Genomic DNA, 20995 nt, shown 5'->3' with positions numbered 1-20995 from the left:
ACAGTGCACAGCGCGACCGGAGCATCACAAAAAAGTGATGCTCTGGTGGGGCTAGGAGCTTGAAAATATGCCCCAGCGGGTCCCTATGCGTATTGCAGCTTTACTAGACCAGTAACGGAAACATAAGCCTTCCTCACGCTCAGCTTTTTTGCAGCCTTTGTATCTTACACCTTTTGCTATTTGTACTGCTCAAAACTGCATAAGAGCTAGTATCTCTCCAACTACTTTCAATTGAGAAAACAGAAAATACTGGTACAAACAATATAAATCTATTTGTACCCTTTTCACTTATTTGTTTTATGAGAGTACTGATGCTCCTCTATTTCATGTGAAATTCTCCAAACACAGGGTTATGTGCCTTTATTAGAAAACTCAACGTTTGCTCAAAATTTGAACACAACCAATCCCTTTACACAGAAAGGAGATTTCTTTATGAAATCCATCTCCTCATAAATTTTACAGATCAGAACCCACTCTAATTAATAGTACTGCAAGAAGGCTTTATTTATGATCTTTTATTTTTTTATTTGTCTATATAACATAGTGAAATGAGAACCTAATTACATTTTAAGGGATTATGCGTAAAGCAGTCTCTCAGTCCAATTCCAAACATCAATCTTGTCCAAAAGTGACGATCTTCATAGTTCTTGGGGTGAAACGCATTGTCTGTGATTGGCTACAGTACAAGCTACAAGCAAATTTGAGGAATCGATTTTGCAATAAAGGAGATATACTTTATAAACACCCTTGCAAAGGACCGCTCTGTGTCTTGCCTGAAATGAAAGAAGTATCAAAATTCGTGCACTGCGGTGTCCTGATTTGCATAATATATAACCAAATGCAGTGTCTGTTTTTAATTTTACTGTGTACATTTTTAAGGTATATATATTTTTTTGTTTTAGAAATCACTTGTGGCCCCCCTCCTCGTGTTCCAAATGGAATAGTCCGAGGATCATTCTATAACTATGGGGACATGTTAACATACTCTTGCTATAGTGGGTACATGCTTGAAGGGTCTCTTCGGAGCGTTTGTTTGGAAAATGAGACATGGACTGCAGCACCAGTTTGCAAGGGTAAGTAAAATGCCAAATTTGAGGCTTGTGTTGAGACTGATGTGTGCACTAAAAGAAGATACGAAAATCTTGTGTCACGGAAAGTGTTACTGTCTATGTTATATTAGAATTCTCATGATATACATCTACTTTATAGATGTCTAATAATCTACCAGATCAAACTTTGGATACTGAAAAATTGCATATTAATTTATAAATGTTTAGATATTTGAAAACTGGAAGCATGGAAGTGCGTTCTACACCTTCTATGGCCTTCATAATGCGTGTTATTCCCAAACGGTGAAATATTGAAGTATTCTATAATGCAAGGAGTTCCCTTAGGCTTGTAGACAGCAATCTATATTCTGATTGTTTGCATGAAAAGTCTATATAGCAGTAGCAACTCATGGGCTGGTGAAGGGGCGGGGTGGCGTGTGGGGGGTGGGCTGGAAGTAAATATTTTTTTTGTTTTAAAACGTACCTGGGCCGTCGCCACCTGAAAAACCGTGCTGCTCTTCACCTGTGCCTGCAGGCACAGGTTCCCAGCCTGCCCTGTGCCAGTCCTGATGATTGCATCAGGATTGGCTGGGGGCGCCCAGCCAGGGTGCTCTCAGGTAGAATGGGAGCCTGTGCACGGTCTCTACGGCCCAGCAACCGTGTTGCTGGGCTGGAGAGAGCTCTGTGCACATGCGTGTTTGGCCGGCCTGAGACGGCCGGCCAAACATACATGCGCTCTGAGGGGGAATGCTGAGCACTCCACCTCATAGCTGGTCACCCCCATGGCCCCTCCACTTTCCCCCAAAAGTGATAATAAACAATGTTTATTATCGTTTTTGTAGCAACGTTTTGCAGTTGCTGGCGGGGGCGACGCTCTTCCACCCTTATGGAGGAGCTGCCCCTGCATTATATAGTGAGCTCTTCAGAAACAAAAAGTCACATAACAGAAATGCAAAGAAGAGTTAATGTCCAACCACTCCCCTTCTTGAAATGTCTACCCTTTCAACGACTACCAAAAGGAACTGATGACTAGTGTTGTTCCCCAGTTTTAGGCATTGTGCAACAACAATCTACCTCCATCCTTTAGCCTCTTGAAGAAGCTTTTTGTGGATAGATGGGGATAGCATCATTGTAAGCTTTTAGCTGGTATGTATATATGTATACATGTATGTCTATGTATGTAGATCAGTACATACGTAGGATGGATGGACGGATAGGTGGGATAGATGGATGGAATATGGAAGGATGGATGGAGTAACGATGTGGCAGATTTTGAAGATATCTAGGGCCTTTTTGCCAATTTGTTTTGTGCATAAGACAGAGCTATGTAATTGTGATTCCTTATTTCACCAGAGCATTTACACTAACAATAATAGAGCAACTCTACTAATGATTTAGAGGTTCAAACTAAAGAGATGTAAAATGCCATTGAGTTGTTGTAGCAACATTAGCTGTAGCACAATTAACATTCATAGTCTTAATAAATGTATGTATATATATGTTCGATGGCATGTGTAGCTGCAGATACACATGCTGTGCACTGTTCCTGCCATCTAGTGTTGGGCTCTGAGTGTTACAAGTTGTTTTTCTTCAAAGAAGTATTTTTGAGTCACGGGACCTCCCTTTCGGCTCCATTGCGCATGGGCGTCGACTCCATCTTAGATTGTTTTCTTTCCGCCATCGGGTTCGGATGTGTTCCTCTTTGCTCCGTATTTCGAATCGGGAAAGTTAGCTAAGTATCGAAAATTTGTCGGTATTGTTCTCGTTCAGTACCGGTTTAGTTTTAGTGTATCGGCACCAACATCAAGACCGCTTCGGCGGCCCTTCGGGGCTTCCACTCTTCATCGAGGCCTGGTCGGCCCGACCACACCCGTTGGCCAAGACTAATGGACCGGACCCCCTTCTGTTTCTGTCCTAAGTGTCACGCCAAGTATCCTTATACAGACCAGCACCTGGTCTGTAACCTGTGTTTGTCGCCCGAACACAGAGAGGATACTTGTGAAGCTTGCCAAGCGTTTCGATTGAAGAAAACCTTCAGAGATCGACACGCAAGAAGACTACAAATGGCCTTGAAGCCGAAACAAGATCTCGACGTCGAGGAGGAAGAAAGAATTTCCATCCAAGAAACGGACTCGGATGAATCCGACGGTGAACGACCCTCGATGGTGCAACAAACTGTGAGTAAACCTGCCCCGTCCCAAACTCAGGGTCACAGCAAAAAATTCAAGGCCACGGGGACGCCACCGCCAGCAGGCCATGGCTCAACCCACAGAAAGGAAGGTGACCAAATAACATTGGCACCGAAAAAGGCCAAAGATTTGCCGAAGACTTCCGACTCCGGTCGAGATTCCAGCACCGAAAAATTTAGGTATCGAGTTGTCGAGTCAAGAAAGCCTCGAATAAGCTCCTCGGAACCGAAAAAGACAATAACATTAGGAATTTCGATACCGAAAAAAACGGCTTCGGAGCCAAAATGATCATCATACACTGAGGAGCAAGGGCTTTCGATGCAGCTCAAAGAAAGGCACAGATTTGAGCAAGATCTGGATGTAGAAGAACCTGACCAAATGCAACAAAGGTTACAAATCCAGAAGGATACAGGGAAGATACAGACCATCCTTCCACTCAAATCTAAAAGAAAACTAGCCTTTCAAGAATCAGAAATGCAACCGAAAGCCAAAGTGGTTAGAGACAAGTCACCACCACCACAGGTCTCACCACAACCATCCCCACTGCATTCACCACACTTGTCACCAGTGGGTACACGATAACGCAGTCACCCACACATACTGGGATGACCCAAGATGATGCTGATGCCTGGGATCTATACGATCCACCTATATCGGACAACAGCCCAGAGTGTTATCCAACCAAGCCTTCACCACCAGAGGACAGTACAGGATATATGCAAGTACTAGCCAGGGCAGCTACGTTCCACAACGTAACAATGCACTCTGAACCAGTAGAGGATGACTTCCTTTTCAACACTCTGGCATCCACTCACGCATCCTATCAAAGCCTGCCAATGCTACTGGGCATGCTCAAGCACGCACAACAGGTCTTCCAAGAGCCTGTAAAGGGGAGAGCTATCATGCCAAGGGTCGAAAAGAAATATAAACCATCCCTGTCAGACCCAGTGTTTATACCGCAACAGCTCACTCCGGACTCAGTGGTTGTGGGGGCTGCAAGTAAAAGGGTGAACTTACAATCATCAGGGGATGCCCCACCATCTGATACAGAGAGTCGAAAGTTCGATGCAGAGGGCAAGAGAGTGGAATCACAAGCAGCCAATCAATGGCGAATTGCAAATTCGCAAGCCCTACTTGCACGCTACGACAGGGCACACTGGGACGAAATGCTAGACATCATCCAGCATTTGCCCAAGGAACACCAAAAACGTGCCCAACAAGTAGTTGAAGAGGGACAGGCCATAGCAAACAATCAAATACGGTCTGCATAAGACTCTGCAGATACAGCAGCACGGACTGTCAACACCGCTGTAACGATTCGAAGGCATGCATGGCTGCGAAATTCTGGATTCAAACCAGAAATACAACAGGCGGTACTAAATATGCTGTTTAACCAATATCAGTTGTTTGGGCCGGAAGTCGATACCGCGATCAAGAATGTGAAAAAAGACACAGACACGGCCAAAGCCATGGGCGCGCTCTACTCCCCACAATACAGAGGCACTTTCAGGAAACCACAATTTAGAGGGGGGTTTCGACAACAGACATCTGAACCATCCACCTCCCAAACAAAACCCACCTACCAATCACAATACCAAAGAGGGGGGTTTTGTGGTTCCTATAGAGGACAATTCCCAAGAGAAAGAGGGAAATTCCAGCCTGCCAAACCAAGCCCTAGCAAACAGTGACTTCAATGTCACACTACCCCAACACTTGTCACCAGTGGGGGGGAGGCTAACCAAATACTACCACAATTGGTCACAGACACGTGGATCCTATCAATTATCCAACATGGCTATTGCATAGAATTCACAACATTCCCTCCAGATGTTCCACCAAAACCGCACACATTGTCTCCACAACACTTAGACCTATTACAAATAGAGATCCAAGCACTGCTACAAAAACAACAAGCCATAGAGCTAGTACCCTATCAACAGAAGGGAACAGGCGTTTACTCCCTGTATTTCCTTATTCCAAAAAAGGACAAAACATTAAGGCCTATCTTAGATTTCAGACCACTGAATCTCTTCAAATCAGATCATTTCCACATGGTAACACTTCAGGACGTAGTTCCCTTACTAAAAAAAGGGAAATACATGACAACACTGGATCTCAAGGATGCGTATTTCCACATACCCATCCATCCATCTCACAGGAAATACCTCAGGTTTGTAATACAAGGCAAACATTATCAATTCATAGTGCTACCGTTCAGAATAACAACAGCCCCCAGAGTATTTACAAAATGCCTAGCTGTAGTAGCAGCTCATATAAGGAGACAGCACGTGCACGTATTCCCATATTTGGACGATTGGCTAATAAAAGCCTGCACTCACCAACAATGTCAATTTCAAACGCAATACGTCATAGATACTCTACACAAACTAGGGTTTTCTATAAATTACCAAAAATCACATCTACAACCATCCCAAATACAACAATACTTGGGAGCAACACTCAACACACAAAAAGAAATTGCCACTCCAAGTCCACAAAGAGTTCAGTCGTTCCAAAATGTAAGATCAAGCATGCAACCAAACCAACAATACACAGTAAAGTTTGTGATGAAACTGCTAGGCATGATGTCCTCATGCATAGCTATTGTACCAAACGCAAGACTACACATGCGGCCTTTACAGCAGTGCCTAGCAAAACAATGGACGCAGGCTCAGGGTCAACTCTAAGATCTAGTGTTGATAGACCGCCAAACACACCCTTTGCTTCAATGGTGGAACCTGGTAAATTTAAACAAAGGGCGGCCTTTTCAAGACCCAGTGCCTCACGTCATTATCACAACAGACGCTTCTTTGATTGGGTGGGGAGCACACCTCAACAATCACAGCATACAAGGTCAATGGGACAATCAACAAAAACTACTTCACATAAATCACTTGTAACTGCTAGCGGTATTTCTAGCATTAAAAGCGTTTCAGCCATTTCTAGCCCACAAAGACATTCTTGTCAAGACAGACAATATGACAACAATGTATTATCTAAACAAACAGGGGGGGACACACTCGTCACAGATGTGTCTCTTAGCACAAAAAATTTGGCATTGGGCAATTCACAACAACATTCGCCTGATAGCACAATACATACCAGGCATTCAAAATCAGTTGGCCGACAATCTCAGTCGAGATCAACAGCAAACTCACGAATGGGAAATACATCCCCAGTTTCTACAAGACCACTTCTACCGCTGGGGGACACCAAACATAGATCTATTTGCAACAAAAGAAAATGCTAAATGCCAAAACTTCGCGTCCAGGTACCCACACCCTCAGTCCAAGGGCAATGCTCTATGGATCTGCTGGTCATGGATATTTGCTTACGCTTTTCCCCCTCTCCCGCTCATTCCTTATCTGGTCAACAAACTGAGTCAAAACAAACTCAAACTAATACTTATAGCACCAACGTGGGCTCGCCAACCGTGGTACACCACACTGTTGGACCTATCTGTGGTACCCCACATCAAACTACCAAACAGACCAGTTCTGTTAACACAACACAATCAACAGATCAGACACCCGAATCCAGCATCGCTCAACCTAGCAATCTGGCTCCTGAAATCTTAGAATTTGGATAGCTAAACCTTTCTAAAGAATGTATGGAGGTCATTAAACAAGCAAAAATATCCACAACCAGACATTGCTACGCTAACAAATGGAAAAGATTTGTTTGTTACTGCCAGGCTAATCAGATTACACCACTAGACTCCTCCACACAAAACATTGTAAGTTACTTACTACACTTACAAAAGTCCAATCTAGCCTTCTCTTCCATTAAAATACATCTCACTGCAATATCTGCTCATTTGCAGATTAAACATACAAAATCGCTTTTTAGAATCCCAGTTATTAAAGCCTTTATGGAAGGACTAAAAAGAATCATACACCCAAGGACACCACGTGGAATCTTATTATTGTGTTAACACAACTCATTTGAACCCATGCATTCTTGTCAAATCCAATTTTTAACTTTGAAAGTAGCCTTTCTAATAGCCATCACTTCACTTAGAAGAGTTAGCGAAATACAGGTGTTTACTATTCAAGAACCCTTTATACAAATACATAAACATAAGGTGGTTCTCCGTACAAATCCACAATTCTTACCAAAAGTCATATCACCGTTTCATCTAAATCAAACGGTAGAACTCCCAGTCTTCTTTCCACAGCCAGACTCAGTAGCAGAAAGGGCATTACATACGTTAGACATAAAAAGAGCGCTAATGTATTGCATTGACAGAACAAAACAATTTCGAAAAACATAACAATTGTTCGTAGCTTTCCAAAAACCACATGCAGGTAACCCCATATCCAAACAGGGCATTGCCAGATGGATTGTCAAATGCATACAAACCTGTTACCTAAAAGCTAAAAGAGAATTACCCATTACTCCAAGGGCACACTCCAGTAGAAAGAAAGGCGCCACAATGGCTTTTCTTGGTATTAGACCAATGACAGAAATGTGTAAAGCAGCCACTTGGTCTGCACCTCATACATTTACAAAGCATTACTGTGGACTTGAAAACTCAGCAATCAACTTTGTAGTAGCTTTAAATAAAAATGAATACAATCTGAAACTGAATGAACAGCATAGCAAGACGTTAATCCAATTTTTGGATGTAGAAATAAGTGTTGAGAATGATCTTGTGAATACAAGGTTGTATAGAAAAGCAACAGCAGGTAACAGCTTATTAAACACTAGGCGTGCTCATCCACCGAATTTGATTAGAAGTATCCCATATGGAGAATTATTGAGAGCCAGGTGTAGGAGGCTGGCCTGGCTTATAGTGGATACCTTGTGGTACTTACACCTTGTGCCAGGTCCAGTTATCCCTTATTAGTAGAATAGAGGTGTTCTAGCAGCTTATGCTGATAGAGGTAGCTATAGCAGAGCAGCCTAGGCTGAACTAGGCGACATGCAAAGCTCCTACTATACCACTTATATCATATAGCACTATATCATAAGAAAACACAATACTCAGAGTTACTAAAAATAAAGGTACTTTATTTTAGTGACAATATGCCAAAAGTATCTCAGAGGATATACTACCTTAGGAGGTAAGTAATATACACAAATTATATGCATACAAACCAAAATCAGGTAAGTAACAGTTAGAAAAGTAGTGCAAACAATGTAGAACACAATAGAATGCAATAGGGAGAAATAGGCCTAGGGGCAACACAAACCATATACTCCTAAAGTGGAATGCGAACCACGAATGGATCCCAGGCCTAGTGTAGTGTGTAGAGGGTCGCTGGGAGTGTAAGAAAATACTAAGGGTGTCCAAGATACCCAACCCCAAGACCCTGAAAAGTAGGAGTAAAGTTACCCTACTGCCCCAGAAAGACAGTAAAGTCGAGATACAGGATTCTGCAAGGACAACAACTGACTGCAAAACACTGAAGACGGATTCCTGGACCTGAGGACCTATAAAGGAAGGGGACCAAGTCCAAGAGTCACGCAAGTGTCCAGGGGGGGCAGGAGCCCACTAAACCCCAGATGAAGGTGCAAAAGGGCTGTCTCCGGGTGGAAGAAGTCAAAGATTCTGCAACAACGGAAGGTGCCAGGAACTTCTCCTTTAGTCAGATGATGTCCCAATGCGTGCTGGAGGATGCAGAGTTGTTTCCACGCAGAAAAACCACAAACAAGCCTTGCTAGCTGCAAGAGTCACAGTTGAGGATTTTGGGTGCTGCTAGGGCCCGGGAAGGACCAGGAGGTCGCCCCTTGGAGGAGGAGACAGAGGGAGCGCTCAGCAATACGGAGAGCCCATGCAGAAGCAGGCAGCACCCACAGAAGCACCTGAACATGCACTTAGAAGATCTGTGGACAGCGGTCAACTCAGAGTCACAAAAGAGAGTCCGACGACGTTGGAGTCCAACTCAGAGAGTTGGGCAATGCAGGACGGAGTGCTGGGGACCTGAGCTAGGTGTTGACCCACAGGAGATTTCTTCATGGCTTCCAGTGCAGGGTGAAGGGAGAACGCCCTCAGAGCATGCACCACCAGGAAACAGTTGAGAAAGCCGGCAGGATGAGGCGCTACAATGTTGCTGGTAGTCTTCTTGCTACTTTGATGCGGTTATGCAGGTGTCCTGGAGCGGTCAGCGGTCGATCCTTGGCAGAAGTCAAAGAGGGAAGTGCAGAGGAACTCTGGTGAGCTCTTGCATTCGTTGTCTGGTGAGATGCCCACAGGAGAGACCCTAAATAGCCCACAGAGGAGGATTGGCTACTGAGAAAGGTAAGCATCTATCAGGAGGGGTCTCTGACATCACCTGCTGGCACTGGCCACTCACAGCTGTCCATTGTGCCCTCACACCTCTGCATTCAAGATGCCCACACTGGAGGAGCTCTGGGCACCTCCCCTGGGAGGTGCTGGTCAGGGGAGTGGTCACTCCCCTTTCCTTTGTCCAGTTTCACACCAGAGCAGGGCTGGAGGGATCTCTGAACCGGTGTAGACTGGCTTATGCAGAGAGGGCACCATCTGTGCCCTTCAAAGTATTTCCAGAGGCCAGGAGAGGGTACTCCTCCCAGGCCCTTCACACCTATTTCCAAAGGGAGAGGGTGTAACACTGTCTCTCAGAGGAAATTGTTTGTTCTGCCTTCCTGGGACCAGGCTGCCCAGCCCCCAGGGGGGCAGAAACCTGTCTGAGGGGTTAGCAGCAGCAGTAGCTGCAGTGGAGCTCCCGGAAAGTTAGTTTGGCAGTACCCGGGTTCTGTGCTGGAGACCCGGGGATGCATGGAATTGTCCCCCCAATACCAGAATGGTATTGGGGTGACAATTCCATGATCCTAGACATGTTACATGGCCATGTTCGGAGTTACCATTGTGACGCTACATATAGGTATTGACCTATATGTAGTGCACGCGTGTAATGGTGTCCCCGCACTCACAAATTCTGGGGAATTTGCCCTGAACAATGTGGGGGCACCTTGGCTAGTGCCAGAGTGCCCACACACTAAGTAACTTTGCACCTAACCTTAACCAAGTGAGGGTTAGACATATAGGTGACTTATAAGTTACTTATATGCAGTGTAAAATGACTGTGGAATAACGTGGACGTTATTTCACTCAGGCTGCAGTGGCAGTCCTGTGTAAGAATTGTCTGAGCTCCCTATGGGTGGCAAAAGAAATGCTGCAGCCCATAGGGATCTCCTGGAACCATATATTAGGGAATTATAAGGGTGTTTCAGTGTGCCAATTAGAATTGGTGAAAATGGTCACTAGCCTGCAGTGACAATTTTAAAGACAGAGAGAGCATAAGCATTGAGGTTCTGGTTAGCAGAGCCTCAGTGATACAGTTAGGCACTACACCGGGAACACATACAGGGCATACTTTATGAGCACTGGGGTACTGACTAGCAGGATCCCAGTGACATATAGGCAAAAACAAACATACATACAGTAAAAATGGGGGTAACATGCCAAGCCAGATGGTACTCTCCTACACCAGGCGCATATGCAGCACTTGGGAAAGTTACCAGCAGGAATGCACGATAATGTGCAAAAGATTCAGAGAGAGAGGATATAGCAAGGATGTTATTACAATAGCTATGAAAAAAGTAGAGAGCTGTTCTAGAGGAGATTTGCTATATATTAAGCACAAAAATCAAGTGATAAGGAGGAGAAAATAAGATTTATTACAACTTACTCCAATCAGGCTTTCAATATAAGACAAATACTTATGAAGAGCTGCGATATCTTACAGACAGATCCTCATTTGGCAACTTATGTCTGCAATATGCCAATGGTTACCTTGCGTAGGGGAAGGTCATTACGGGACTGTTTGAGTCGCAATGTGGTGGTTAGCTCCAGCAATGGGGACAATGACAGATCAAGTCCGATGGGGTTTTATTGTTGTAGACAGGGTAAGGCATGCAAATATAGTACAAACTGTATGAATGTCAGATTGGGTAATGGACAGAGCGATTACGGGATCTAAGTACACTTTAATTGCAATACAGACTTTTTTGTATACTGTTTAAGATGTCCATGTGATAAAATATATGTAGATAGCACTATACACTAAGCAAAAAAGAGAGTGTTGGACCACATATGAGCCATCCGTAACTGTGATTGCAATTACCCTGTTGCAAGACACTTCCATTAAGTACATCAGGGAATTGAGAAATTGCTCAGTTATGTGGTGTGTGATCAGATCAGACCTAATTTACTTGGGAGTGATAGACAAAAATCATTATGAATATTGGAGTCAAAGTTCATTATTAAATTTATGACCCTTTCCCCCCTTGGTCTTAACTCAAGTGAAGAAATGAGAGTACATTTAGGCAGTTAGATTTGGGTACAAGAAGAATGAATGAAATGATGACAGTTGAGCTTCTATTTGATATAGATGAATATAGATAATGGATTTTGTATATTATTGGGGTGTCAGGTGATAAAAATTCAAACATAGAATCTAGGGCAGTAATAGCCACTAATTAGAATTTTGGAAAGTTATGCATAATACAAATATGGGGACTATCTAAACCTAATTAGCGTATGTAGGTAGTATTACAACAATATTATATAAATTATTTAAATTATATCCCATCAATTATTGTGGGAGGACAATTGGTCATAATATAGATGTATATAATAGGATTGTAAATGTATAAGATATTCACCTAATATGATTGAGCCAAAAGATTGATACACATTGCTTATATATGATATTTTATAGTGTTTTTTACCTCTACAATTCTGTATGGGTAATTTTAGAAAGTTCCAATCTTATTTGTGACAATTTTGCCTAAAAAAACGGGCATTAGACAACATTCCAATATGGCAACCGCCTTACAGAGTAGTTTGTTTGTATTGCACTGTTAGTCTGTTTTCTATGTTGATGCACTTTTGGTATTTATTGTGTTAACTCCCCTATCCGTGAACAAGGCTACAGCTGAAACGCATTGGGAGGAAAATACTTGGTGATGGTGAATATATCTGTAATTTGTTGAAAGCGTCCTGACTGTTTTCCTTTTTTTGGGCAAGAAAACTTCGATATATATAGATATATATATTTATTTATATATATATAAATATATATATATATAAATAAATATATATATATGGTTGATGGCATGTGTAGCAGCAGATACACATGCTGTGCATTATCCTGCCATCTAATGTTGGGCTCGGAGTGTTACAAATTGTTTTTCTTTGAAGAAGTGTTTTCGAGTCACGGGATCAAGTGACTCCTTCTCTTCGGTTCCATTGCCCATGGGCATCGACTCCATTATTAGATTGTTTTCTTTCCACCGTCGGGTTCGGACGTATTTCCTTGCGCTCCGAGAGTTTGATTCAGAAAACTCTGTAAAACTCTCTTTTTGTCGGTATTGTATCCATCGGGTTAATATCCTTCCATCGACACAGCAGTACCGTCGGGAAAACAACTTTGTTCGCCCTTTGTGGCGTGCACGCCCAACTCGGGCTTATTCGGGCCGACCGCGTGGAAGCCTCATGGATCGAACTCCATTCCGCATCTGTCCTCGGTGCCACGCGAAGTACCCATACACAGACTAGCATCTGGTTTGCAACCTTTGCCTTTCCACGGATCATCAGGAAGAAAACCGTGAGGCCTGTCATTCCTTCTGATCGAAAAAGACTCTTCAAGACAGGAGGGCACGAAGACTCAAAATGGCGTCCAGAAGCGACGAGCATCTCGACGTAGAGGAAGAAGAACTGATGCAAACCACAGTCTTGGTTCGAGATTCCGAGTCTGAACTGGAATCAGAAGAAGACAGACCGGTCACAGCAGGACAACATGTGAGTACGTCTGCCCCTGTACCCTCACAAAAGAAAAAAAACAAGGCCTTGGGAACGCCACTGCCGGAAGGCCATGGCTCGGCCCGACAAAAGTCTGGCGGGGACCAACTTACCATTTCGGCACTGAACAAGGCCACTCCTCCGAAAACATCAGAGACAACAAAAAGCTCAATGTCCGACTCCAGTAGACACCATTTTTCAGAGTCGAAAATTAGAAAACCACTTTCGGAGCCGAAACCTTCGTCCTCATCATCTTTTTCGATCCCGAAAAAGCATGCTTCGGAGCCGAAATGGCCAACTTACACAGAGGAACATGGACTTTCAAAGAGACTTAAGGAAAGCCACAAAACCTCTGAAGTGGAGTTAGAATTACAACCAATACTAGAGGTTATGGATGAAAGGCAACCCAGGATCCACATCCATAAGGAAACAGGGAGAATTCTGACAGCACCTCCTTTAAAAACAAAAAGGAAGCTAGCTTTTTAGGAGGAATTGGACACTATGCAGCCTCCAGCAAAAGTGCCAAAGTAGAAGGAGAAACCACCACCTTCTCAATCTTCTCCTCCTCATTCTCCACTCCTACCTACCTATCCTCCTACTAGTCCTACACCAATGCAGTCTCCTACTCACTCTCATGATTCACAACAAGACAATGTGGATCCATGGGATCTTTATGACCCAGATCCCATTCCAATTAACAATCCAGACAGCTATCCCTCCAAACCATCACGACCTGAGGAAAGTACTGTCTATAACCAAGTTATAGCTAGGGCTGCAGCATATCATGGTGTCACCATGCATACAGAACCCCTAGAAGAGGATTTCTTATTTAACACTCTATTCTCAACACATTCCAGATATCAATGCCTCCCAATGCTCCCAGGCATGGTAAAACATGCAGATCAGATATTTAGTGAACCTGTTAAAGCATGCATCATAACACCCAGGATAGAGAAAAAATATAAACCTGCATCCTCTACCCCTGATTATATCACCCATCAGGTACCTCCTGATTCTGTGGTAGCTAGCGCTGCCAGGAAGAGAACAAATAGTCAGTCATCAGGAGATGCTCTCCCTCCTGATAAAGAGAGCAGGAAATTTGATGCTGCAGGGAAAAGAATTGTTTACCAGGCAGCAAATCAGTGGAGAATAGCCAACTCGCAAGCACTATTAGCTCGCTATGACAGAGCCCATTGGACGAGATGCAAGACATAATCCGGCATCTCCCCAAAGAACACCAAAAAAGGGCATAAAAAGTAGTGGAGGAAGGGCAAACCATTTCTAACAATCAAATACAATCGGCTCTAGATGCAGCAGATACCGCTGCTAGAAGTGTCAATACTGCGGTCATTATACGCAGGCATGCATGGCTCAGATCTTCTGGATTCAAGTCAGAAATTCAGCAGGCTGTATTAAATATGCTGTTCGATAAAAAACATCCTTTTGGGACAGAAGCAGATACAGCCATAGAAAAATTGAGAAAGGACTCTGACACAGCAAAAGCAATGGGTGCACTCTACTCTGCACCATACAGGGGGTCCTTTCGAAAACCTCAGTTTCGAGATGGATTCAGACCACAGACCACTGAGGCATCCACCTCACAGGCAAAGGCAACCTACCAAACGCAAAACCAATGGGGTGGTTTTAGGGTCACATACAGAGGACAGTACCCCAGAAATAGAGGAACATTTCAGACCTCTCAACAGCCTCCACAGCACCCAAAACAGTGACTTCTCTCATTCCCTTTCACTCTACACCTCTCCTGTGGGGGGAAGACTACAACAGTTCCACACAAATTGGCAAAATATTACCACAGACAATTGGGTCCTATCAATTATCCACATTGGCTATTGCCTAGAATTAATACACATCCTCCAAACATCCCACCAAGGTCACACAAACTATCCACGGAACACACCATTCTGTTACAAGAAGAGGTCCAATCTTTACTACTCAAACAAGCAATAGAATTGGTGCCACAGTCTCAAATAGGGTCAGGAGTTTACTCACTATATTTTCTAATTCCCCAAAAAGATGGCACCCTCAGGCCAATATTAGACCTCTGGCCCCTCAATCTTTACATCCTGTCAGAACATTTTCACATGGTAACCTTACAGGATGTCATCCCACTACTACAAAAACAAGATTTCTTGACAGCCTTAGACCTCAAAGAGGTGTATTTTCATATACCCATCCATCCTGCACACAGAAAATATCTCAGGTTTCTCATTCAGGGAAAACACTACCAGTTCAAAATGTTGCCCCTTGGAATAACAACAGCTCCTAGCGTATTCACAAAGTGCTTAGCAGTAGTGGCAGCCTAGCTATGACGACAACATAAACATATCTTTCCATATCTAGACGACTGGCTAATAAAATCAAACCGTCATACGAAATGCCAAAATCATACTCATTATGTAATACAAACCTTGCACACACTAGGGTTCTTAATAAACTACCAAAAATCACACCTTCAACCAGCACAAATACAACAATACTTGGGCGCAATATTAGACATTGAGCAAGCTCTAGCATATCCAAATACACAAAGGATACAAGCTTTCCAAAATATAATCACACAAATACAAACAAATCAACAGTACACTGTTAGATTTGTCATGAACATTTTGGGAATCATGGGATGATGGCATCATGCATTGCAATTGCGCCACACGCAAGATTAAACATGCAGCCCTTACAACAGTGCCTTGCACAACAAAGGTCACAGGCACAAGGTCAGCTTCACGATCTAGTGTTGCTAGACCGCCAAATGTACATGTCCCTTCAGTTGTGGAATTCCACAAATTTAATAAAAGGGCAGCATTTCTAGACCCTGTGCCTCAGACCATAATCACAACAGATGCATCAATGATTGGTTGGGGAGCTCACCTAAACAATAACAACATTCAAGGGCAATGGGATGTCAAACACAAACAGCTACACATAAACCACTTGGAGTAATTAGCTGTTTTTCTAGCACTCAAAGCTTTTTAACCTCTTCTCACACAGAAGAATGTTCTTATCAAGACAGACAACATGACAACCATGTATTACCTCAACAAACAGGGAGGGAAACTTTCATACCAACTCTCCCTTCTAGCCCAGAAAATTTGGAAATGGGCAATCCACAACCACATTTATCTATTAGCACAATACATTCCAGGGATAGACAATCAATTGGCAGATATCCTCAGCAGAAATCACCAACAAACTCACGAATGGGAAATTCATCCTCAAGTACTTCAAAAATACTTTCAAAAGTGGGGAACACCAAACATAGACCTGTTCGCAACAAGGGAAAACACAAAATGCCAAAACGTCGCATCCAGACACCCACATCCCTTATCTCAGGGCAGTGCTCTATAGATCAATTGGTCAGGGATATTTGCATACGTTTTTCCCCCTCTCCCACTCCTTCCATTTCTAGTCAACAATGCGTCAAACTTCACTCAACATGATACTCATAGCTCCAACATGGGCACGTCAACCGTGGTATACAACATTATTAGATCTGTCAGTAGTACCACAGTCCAAACTCCCAACCAGACCAGGTCTCTTGACACAAAACAGAGGTCAAATAAAGCATCCAAATCCCAACACACTCAATCTAGCACTGCAAGGGGTTGGTAGCAGGGCCTGGCTGCAGACCTTGAGGCCAACCCCAAGCCATGCACGGCCAAATTCCATGCATAGCGCGAGGTGGCTGTAGATATAGTAATAAAATATTATTTAATGGTAAAAAAACAACAGAACTACACTGAAAAAAAAACAAAGAAGTGATGTTATAGTTAGGGGAATATTTCAGTGCCAATTAAATGTTCTAAACTAAAATAAATGCTGAAATCCACCAGTTATAGTTATCTCTACTAATTATAACTTGAGCTCCGAGGTAACTATAACTCCCCCTTCCCTTGCACTGCTAGTTGCCTTCCATATTACATCACTTATGACATGTACTATGACATCATTGATAACATCGCTGCAACATGTAGTCAGTCAGTTAGTTAGTCAAACTTCTTTATTCGGAAATTGCCATAAAATCACAAATCCATTCAATACACGTTAAAATGTTAAAATATTTTAAAAGTTTAAAATAACTATTATAAACCATTTTGAGGTCATGGCCTATATCTAAGTCAAATTATACCACTGCATCAGCAGATTCATATTGTTTCCTGATACCAATAGAATATCGAATAAAGTTTAAAATCGAACAACAAATTTGAATCGTTGGTGGTTTTTGAACAAAGCTCATTGCATCCTTATATTGTCTAACTTTTGATCTGCGTAATAAAGGGAATATAAAGGCATGTCTAGGGGCAATATAAAGTGTGCAATTTAGGAGAAAGTGACAAGTGCTCTGCTTGGACTTGGCATCACAGAGACAAGTGGGTAGATCTTTTTGCCAGGTACACTGCTTAGGAAAGACCACTCTGAAGTGAATTAAATTTCATATTAATGGACTCTGACACCAGGCTAAATGCGGTTTCATAGTATCCATGGTTGAAATCTGGATATAAGGTTCGAAAGATTTCAGCGCTCCATGAAATCTATGGCTCAGAGTATGCTCTCTATGATGTTGTTTCACCTCCTCCTTTGCATTTGTAGGCAAAGCCTTTGGGTCTATAAACATATCTTCAAGCCCTAGATTTCAGAAAGATGTTTTCAGATATGAAAGCCAAGGAATTCTATTCATTTTGGCCAATTGTAGACAGTCAATAATACAATCTTATACCAAACTGGCCTCGGGTTTTCTCCAACATCTGATCCACAATAAAAGGGGAGCAACAGCAATCACGTCCTCCAGGTACTGCAGACCCAGTTCCTCATGACAAATAATATTTGCTGCTTTTTTAGGTATCAACAGTAATCTATGTGCAAATTTATTCTCAATACGTTGTAGCGGATCTGCTTTACCATAACCCCACAGATCCGCCCTGTATGTAGCTGCTGATACACATTTAGATTTATAGAGCATCACCATCTGAGCTATTGTCTGTGACCTAATTTACAGGTGAAGCGGAATATTGCTTCTATATTTCTTACCAATTGCTGAGGCTTGGCCTTAAGATGAGAATTGCATAGCATAGAGGAGCTTACATACATGCCTAAATAATAAAAATCTTTCACCTTATTAATAATGTTTTCTCCCATAGTAAATTGTTTGGACTTTGTATTTCGGGGGCCACATGTCATTACATAGGACCTTTGTAAAATTTACTTTCAGATCAAGATCCCTCAAAAAAGATAGAAAAAGGTCTGGCAGATGTTGAAGGCCATTGGCAGTACGCCCAATTAAAACAGCATCATCTGCACACAGTAAGACCCCATCCTTGGGAAGTCCTTCCCATACTTTAGTAGGAAGTCATATAACCCATTTATGTATATTAAAAATAAGAATGGAGCTAAGATGCAACCCTGTCGTACTCCTCACCTTGATGGAATAGGGGGTGTTCTCTCACCTTGTAAGCCGTACTGCACCAAGACCATCAGGTCAGTATGTAGAAGTTTTATTAACTCCAACAGATTTAAATCAATACCTCGAGTTTCCATGATTTGCCAAAGCTTCTCTCTGTTCACCAGGTTGAAGGCACTCGAGAGGTCGATAAATGCCATATGGATGGCTCTTTTTTTTTGCTGTTACATATTTACTGAGAATGAGGTGCACATTTAGGGTTTGATTAACTGTGCCTAAACCAGGCCTGAAACCATTGAATTGGGGAAAGAATCTTTGCCTCCGTCACCCATTCCTTCAGACATGACAAGATCACACTTCCTAATATCTTAGCGGTGGAATCTATAAGGGAGATTGGCCTATAACAAGTTGGATCTTGTCTATTACCCTTTTAAAAATGGGGATGATTATGGCCAATTTCCATGAGGGAGGGATGTTACTCTTTACTAGGATTCTTAGGACGTTTGTGACTAGAGGGCCCCAGAAATACGGCATGCTTTTAACTCGGTCTACTGAGACCTCATCCGGGCCGGGTGCCTTTCCTGGCCTAGAATGGTTTATTGCAGTAATGACCTCGTGTAGGTCAATAGGAGTATCTAATGCATTTGGGTTTATTTCTATGGGTTTCTGATTTGTAATTCCATCCCCTTTGTGTTGTTGTTCATTTTTAGGCTGGAATACCCTCGTTTAGTGTTTTACCCAAGCATCGTCTGGGATCAAGCAATAATTTGCTTTTATGTCTTGATCAGAGAAGTATGAGTAATTTATCTCCCTCCAAAATTTAGAAGTGTCCTTCAATTGGGTAGCTGCCATTAGATCTTCCCAGGCCTTGGTTCTAATTTCCGATTTCCTCTCTTCCAGTGTTGCCTTATACTGGCCCCTTGTTTTTTTAACTAGATAGCGGGAATGAGGAATTTATGTAAGCGCTTTTTTCAGATTTTTGTGAGCAGCTGTACACACAGAGTTAAACCATCAGTGTGCTACTAATCCCAGTGATGATATGTCTGTGATAAGTGCCGAAGAGATGTCTTTGCTTAGATGATCATATCCGGTACTATGAGGTCATGGGTTGGCCGATGTGTTAGAGAGTAATAGAGTCTAGCTTTTGTTTAATGATTGTCTGGTTGAATGCCTTTTGATCAACCTTTTCCCATTTCATACACAGGCCTGTATTTTTATTAAAAACAAGATTTCCTCTCCCTTCCCTATTCTTTAGATCTAATTTAATGTTAGGTTAAGACACAGGGGATTATGATCACTGGCTCAGTGCAGTACTATCTTGAAGTCGAGAATTAAATGAAGATTAGCTAGGCTGATAAAAATAAAATCAATGACGCTCCCTTTGGAGTTCCCCGTGAATGGCGGAATTTTCTGAATATTTTGAGTTGCTTTCTCCCTTGCAAACATAAGGTCATATTTATTAATAAAGTTATTTAAAACATCCCCTTCATCTGAATGATTAAAATGGATCATCTTCTCTGTTCCCTCAATCAAAAAACTACACACATGTTAGCCTTCCGACTAAGGGGCATATTGAAGTCTCCTACCCAGAAGATGGTTAGGTCTTTGTCCTGAAGCTCAGTAGATGAATCGAGAAAATGAATTACATCCTCAAGGCTTTTCCTCAAAAGGCCATATGGTTTTATTATAGAAATATATGAACAAAATACCCTTTCTCCCCTCAATCGATAATAGGACAATCATAAAATAATGTGAGGACCAAATTACGGATGCCTCCATTTTTGGTAGGTGTAACAAAACAAGAACTAAGAGGCCCCTCTTGCTCTTACTGCTATAGATGCTATCGCTGGTTGTTGTAAGTTAAATAACCATCCAGAAAAAAGGGATCTGTCGACCAGGACTCCTGAAAACAAATGATATCATACATAGATCAAACATTTAGCCATTCTGGGTGTTTTATTTTCGACCAGAGCCCCTCTGTGTTTCAGGTAATCAGTGCTAGAGATTTATGTCCTAATTCTGCAGTCGGATCTTTCGTAGTGGTAGTAAGAACCTAATCCCAAGGGGGAGGGCCTAACGAGTCCACCTCTCCTTCTAATGGAAATATGTCTTGACCTTCTCCTTCCCTTAGCCCCTCCAAGTCGGACCTTCCACGCATGGCTGAAAGTATGAGTCAATCATATTTATCCAGAGAGTTCAGGGTCTGGAAAACGGTTTACAATGGGAACATTTATCTGAGCCTGTAAAACCGCCAACCCTGGAGTTTGGTTTCGGGATACTGCAAGGGTATCTGAAAATAAAACAGAAGGATCATAAAAATGACTTAATGGGTACACTTGAATCCCTTCTTTTGCCCTTGCACAGTAGTCCAAATCTGCCAACAAGTGTTTGAACAAAAGAGGATTTTTAAAGTTTATCATGATGAAGTCTCCCTCAGAATCTTTCTTTGATGGGCCAACCCATTTCACTCTACATGCCAAAAGGTTCTTATAATTTAAGTCCTCTTGATATCTAATTTTTGTCCTCAGCCAATGAGTGGACTATCTCATCAGAGCTTGTGTATCTTTATAGT

General features: G+C 42.5%; 1 protein-coding gene across 2 annotated transcripts in view; it reads left to right on the top strand.

Moving 5' to 3' along the window:
• Positions 1–20995, top strand: part of SVEP1 (sushi, von Willebrand factor type A, EGF and pentraxin domain containing 1) — an 881565-nt gene that overhangs the window by 828605 nt on the left and 31965 nt on the right. For both annotated transcript variants that reach the window (XM_069240886.1, XM_069240895.1), the window contains one exon: positions 903–1073. In XM_069240886.1, coding sequence (XP_069096987.1) covers positions 903–1073 — 171 coding nt within the window. The remainder of the gene's footprint in view (positions 1–902; positions 1074–20995) is intronic.

This window comes from Pleurodeles waltl, chromosome 1_2 (assembly GCF_031143425.1).
Source record: "Pleurodeles waltl isolate 20211129_DDA chromosome 1_2, aPleWal1.hap1.20221129, whole genome shotgun sequence".
In the NCBI taxonomy this organism is placed as follows: Eukaryota; Metazoa; Chordata; class Amphibia; order Caudata; family Salamandridae; genus Pleurodeles; species Pleurodeles waltl.
Note: the sequence above shows the minus strand (reverse complement) of the source record. Positions and strands in the feature narration are given on the sequence as shown.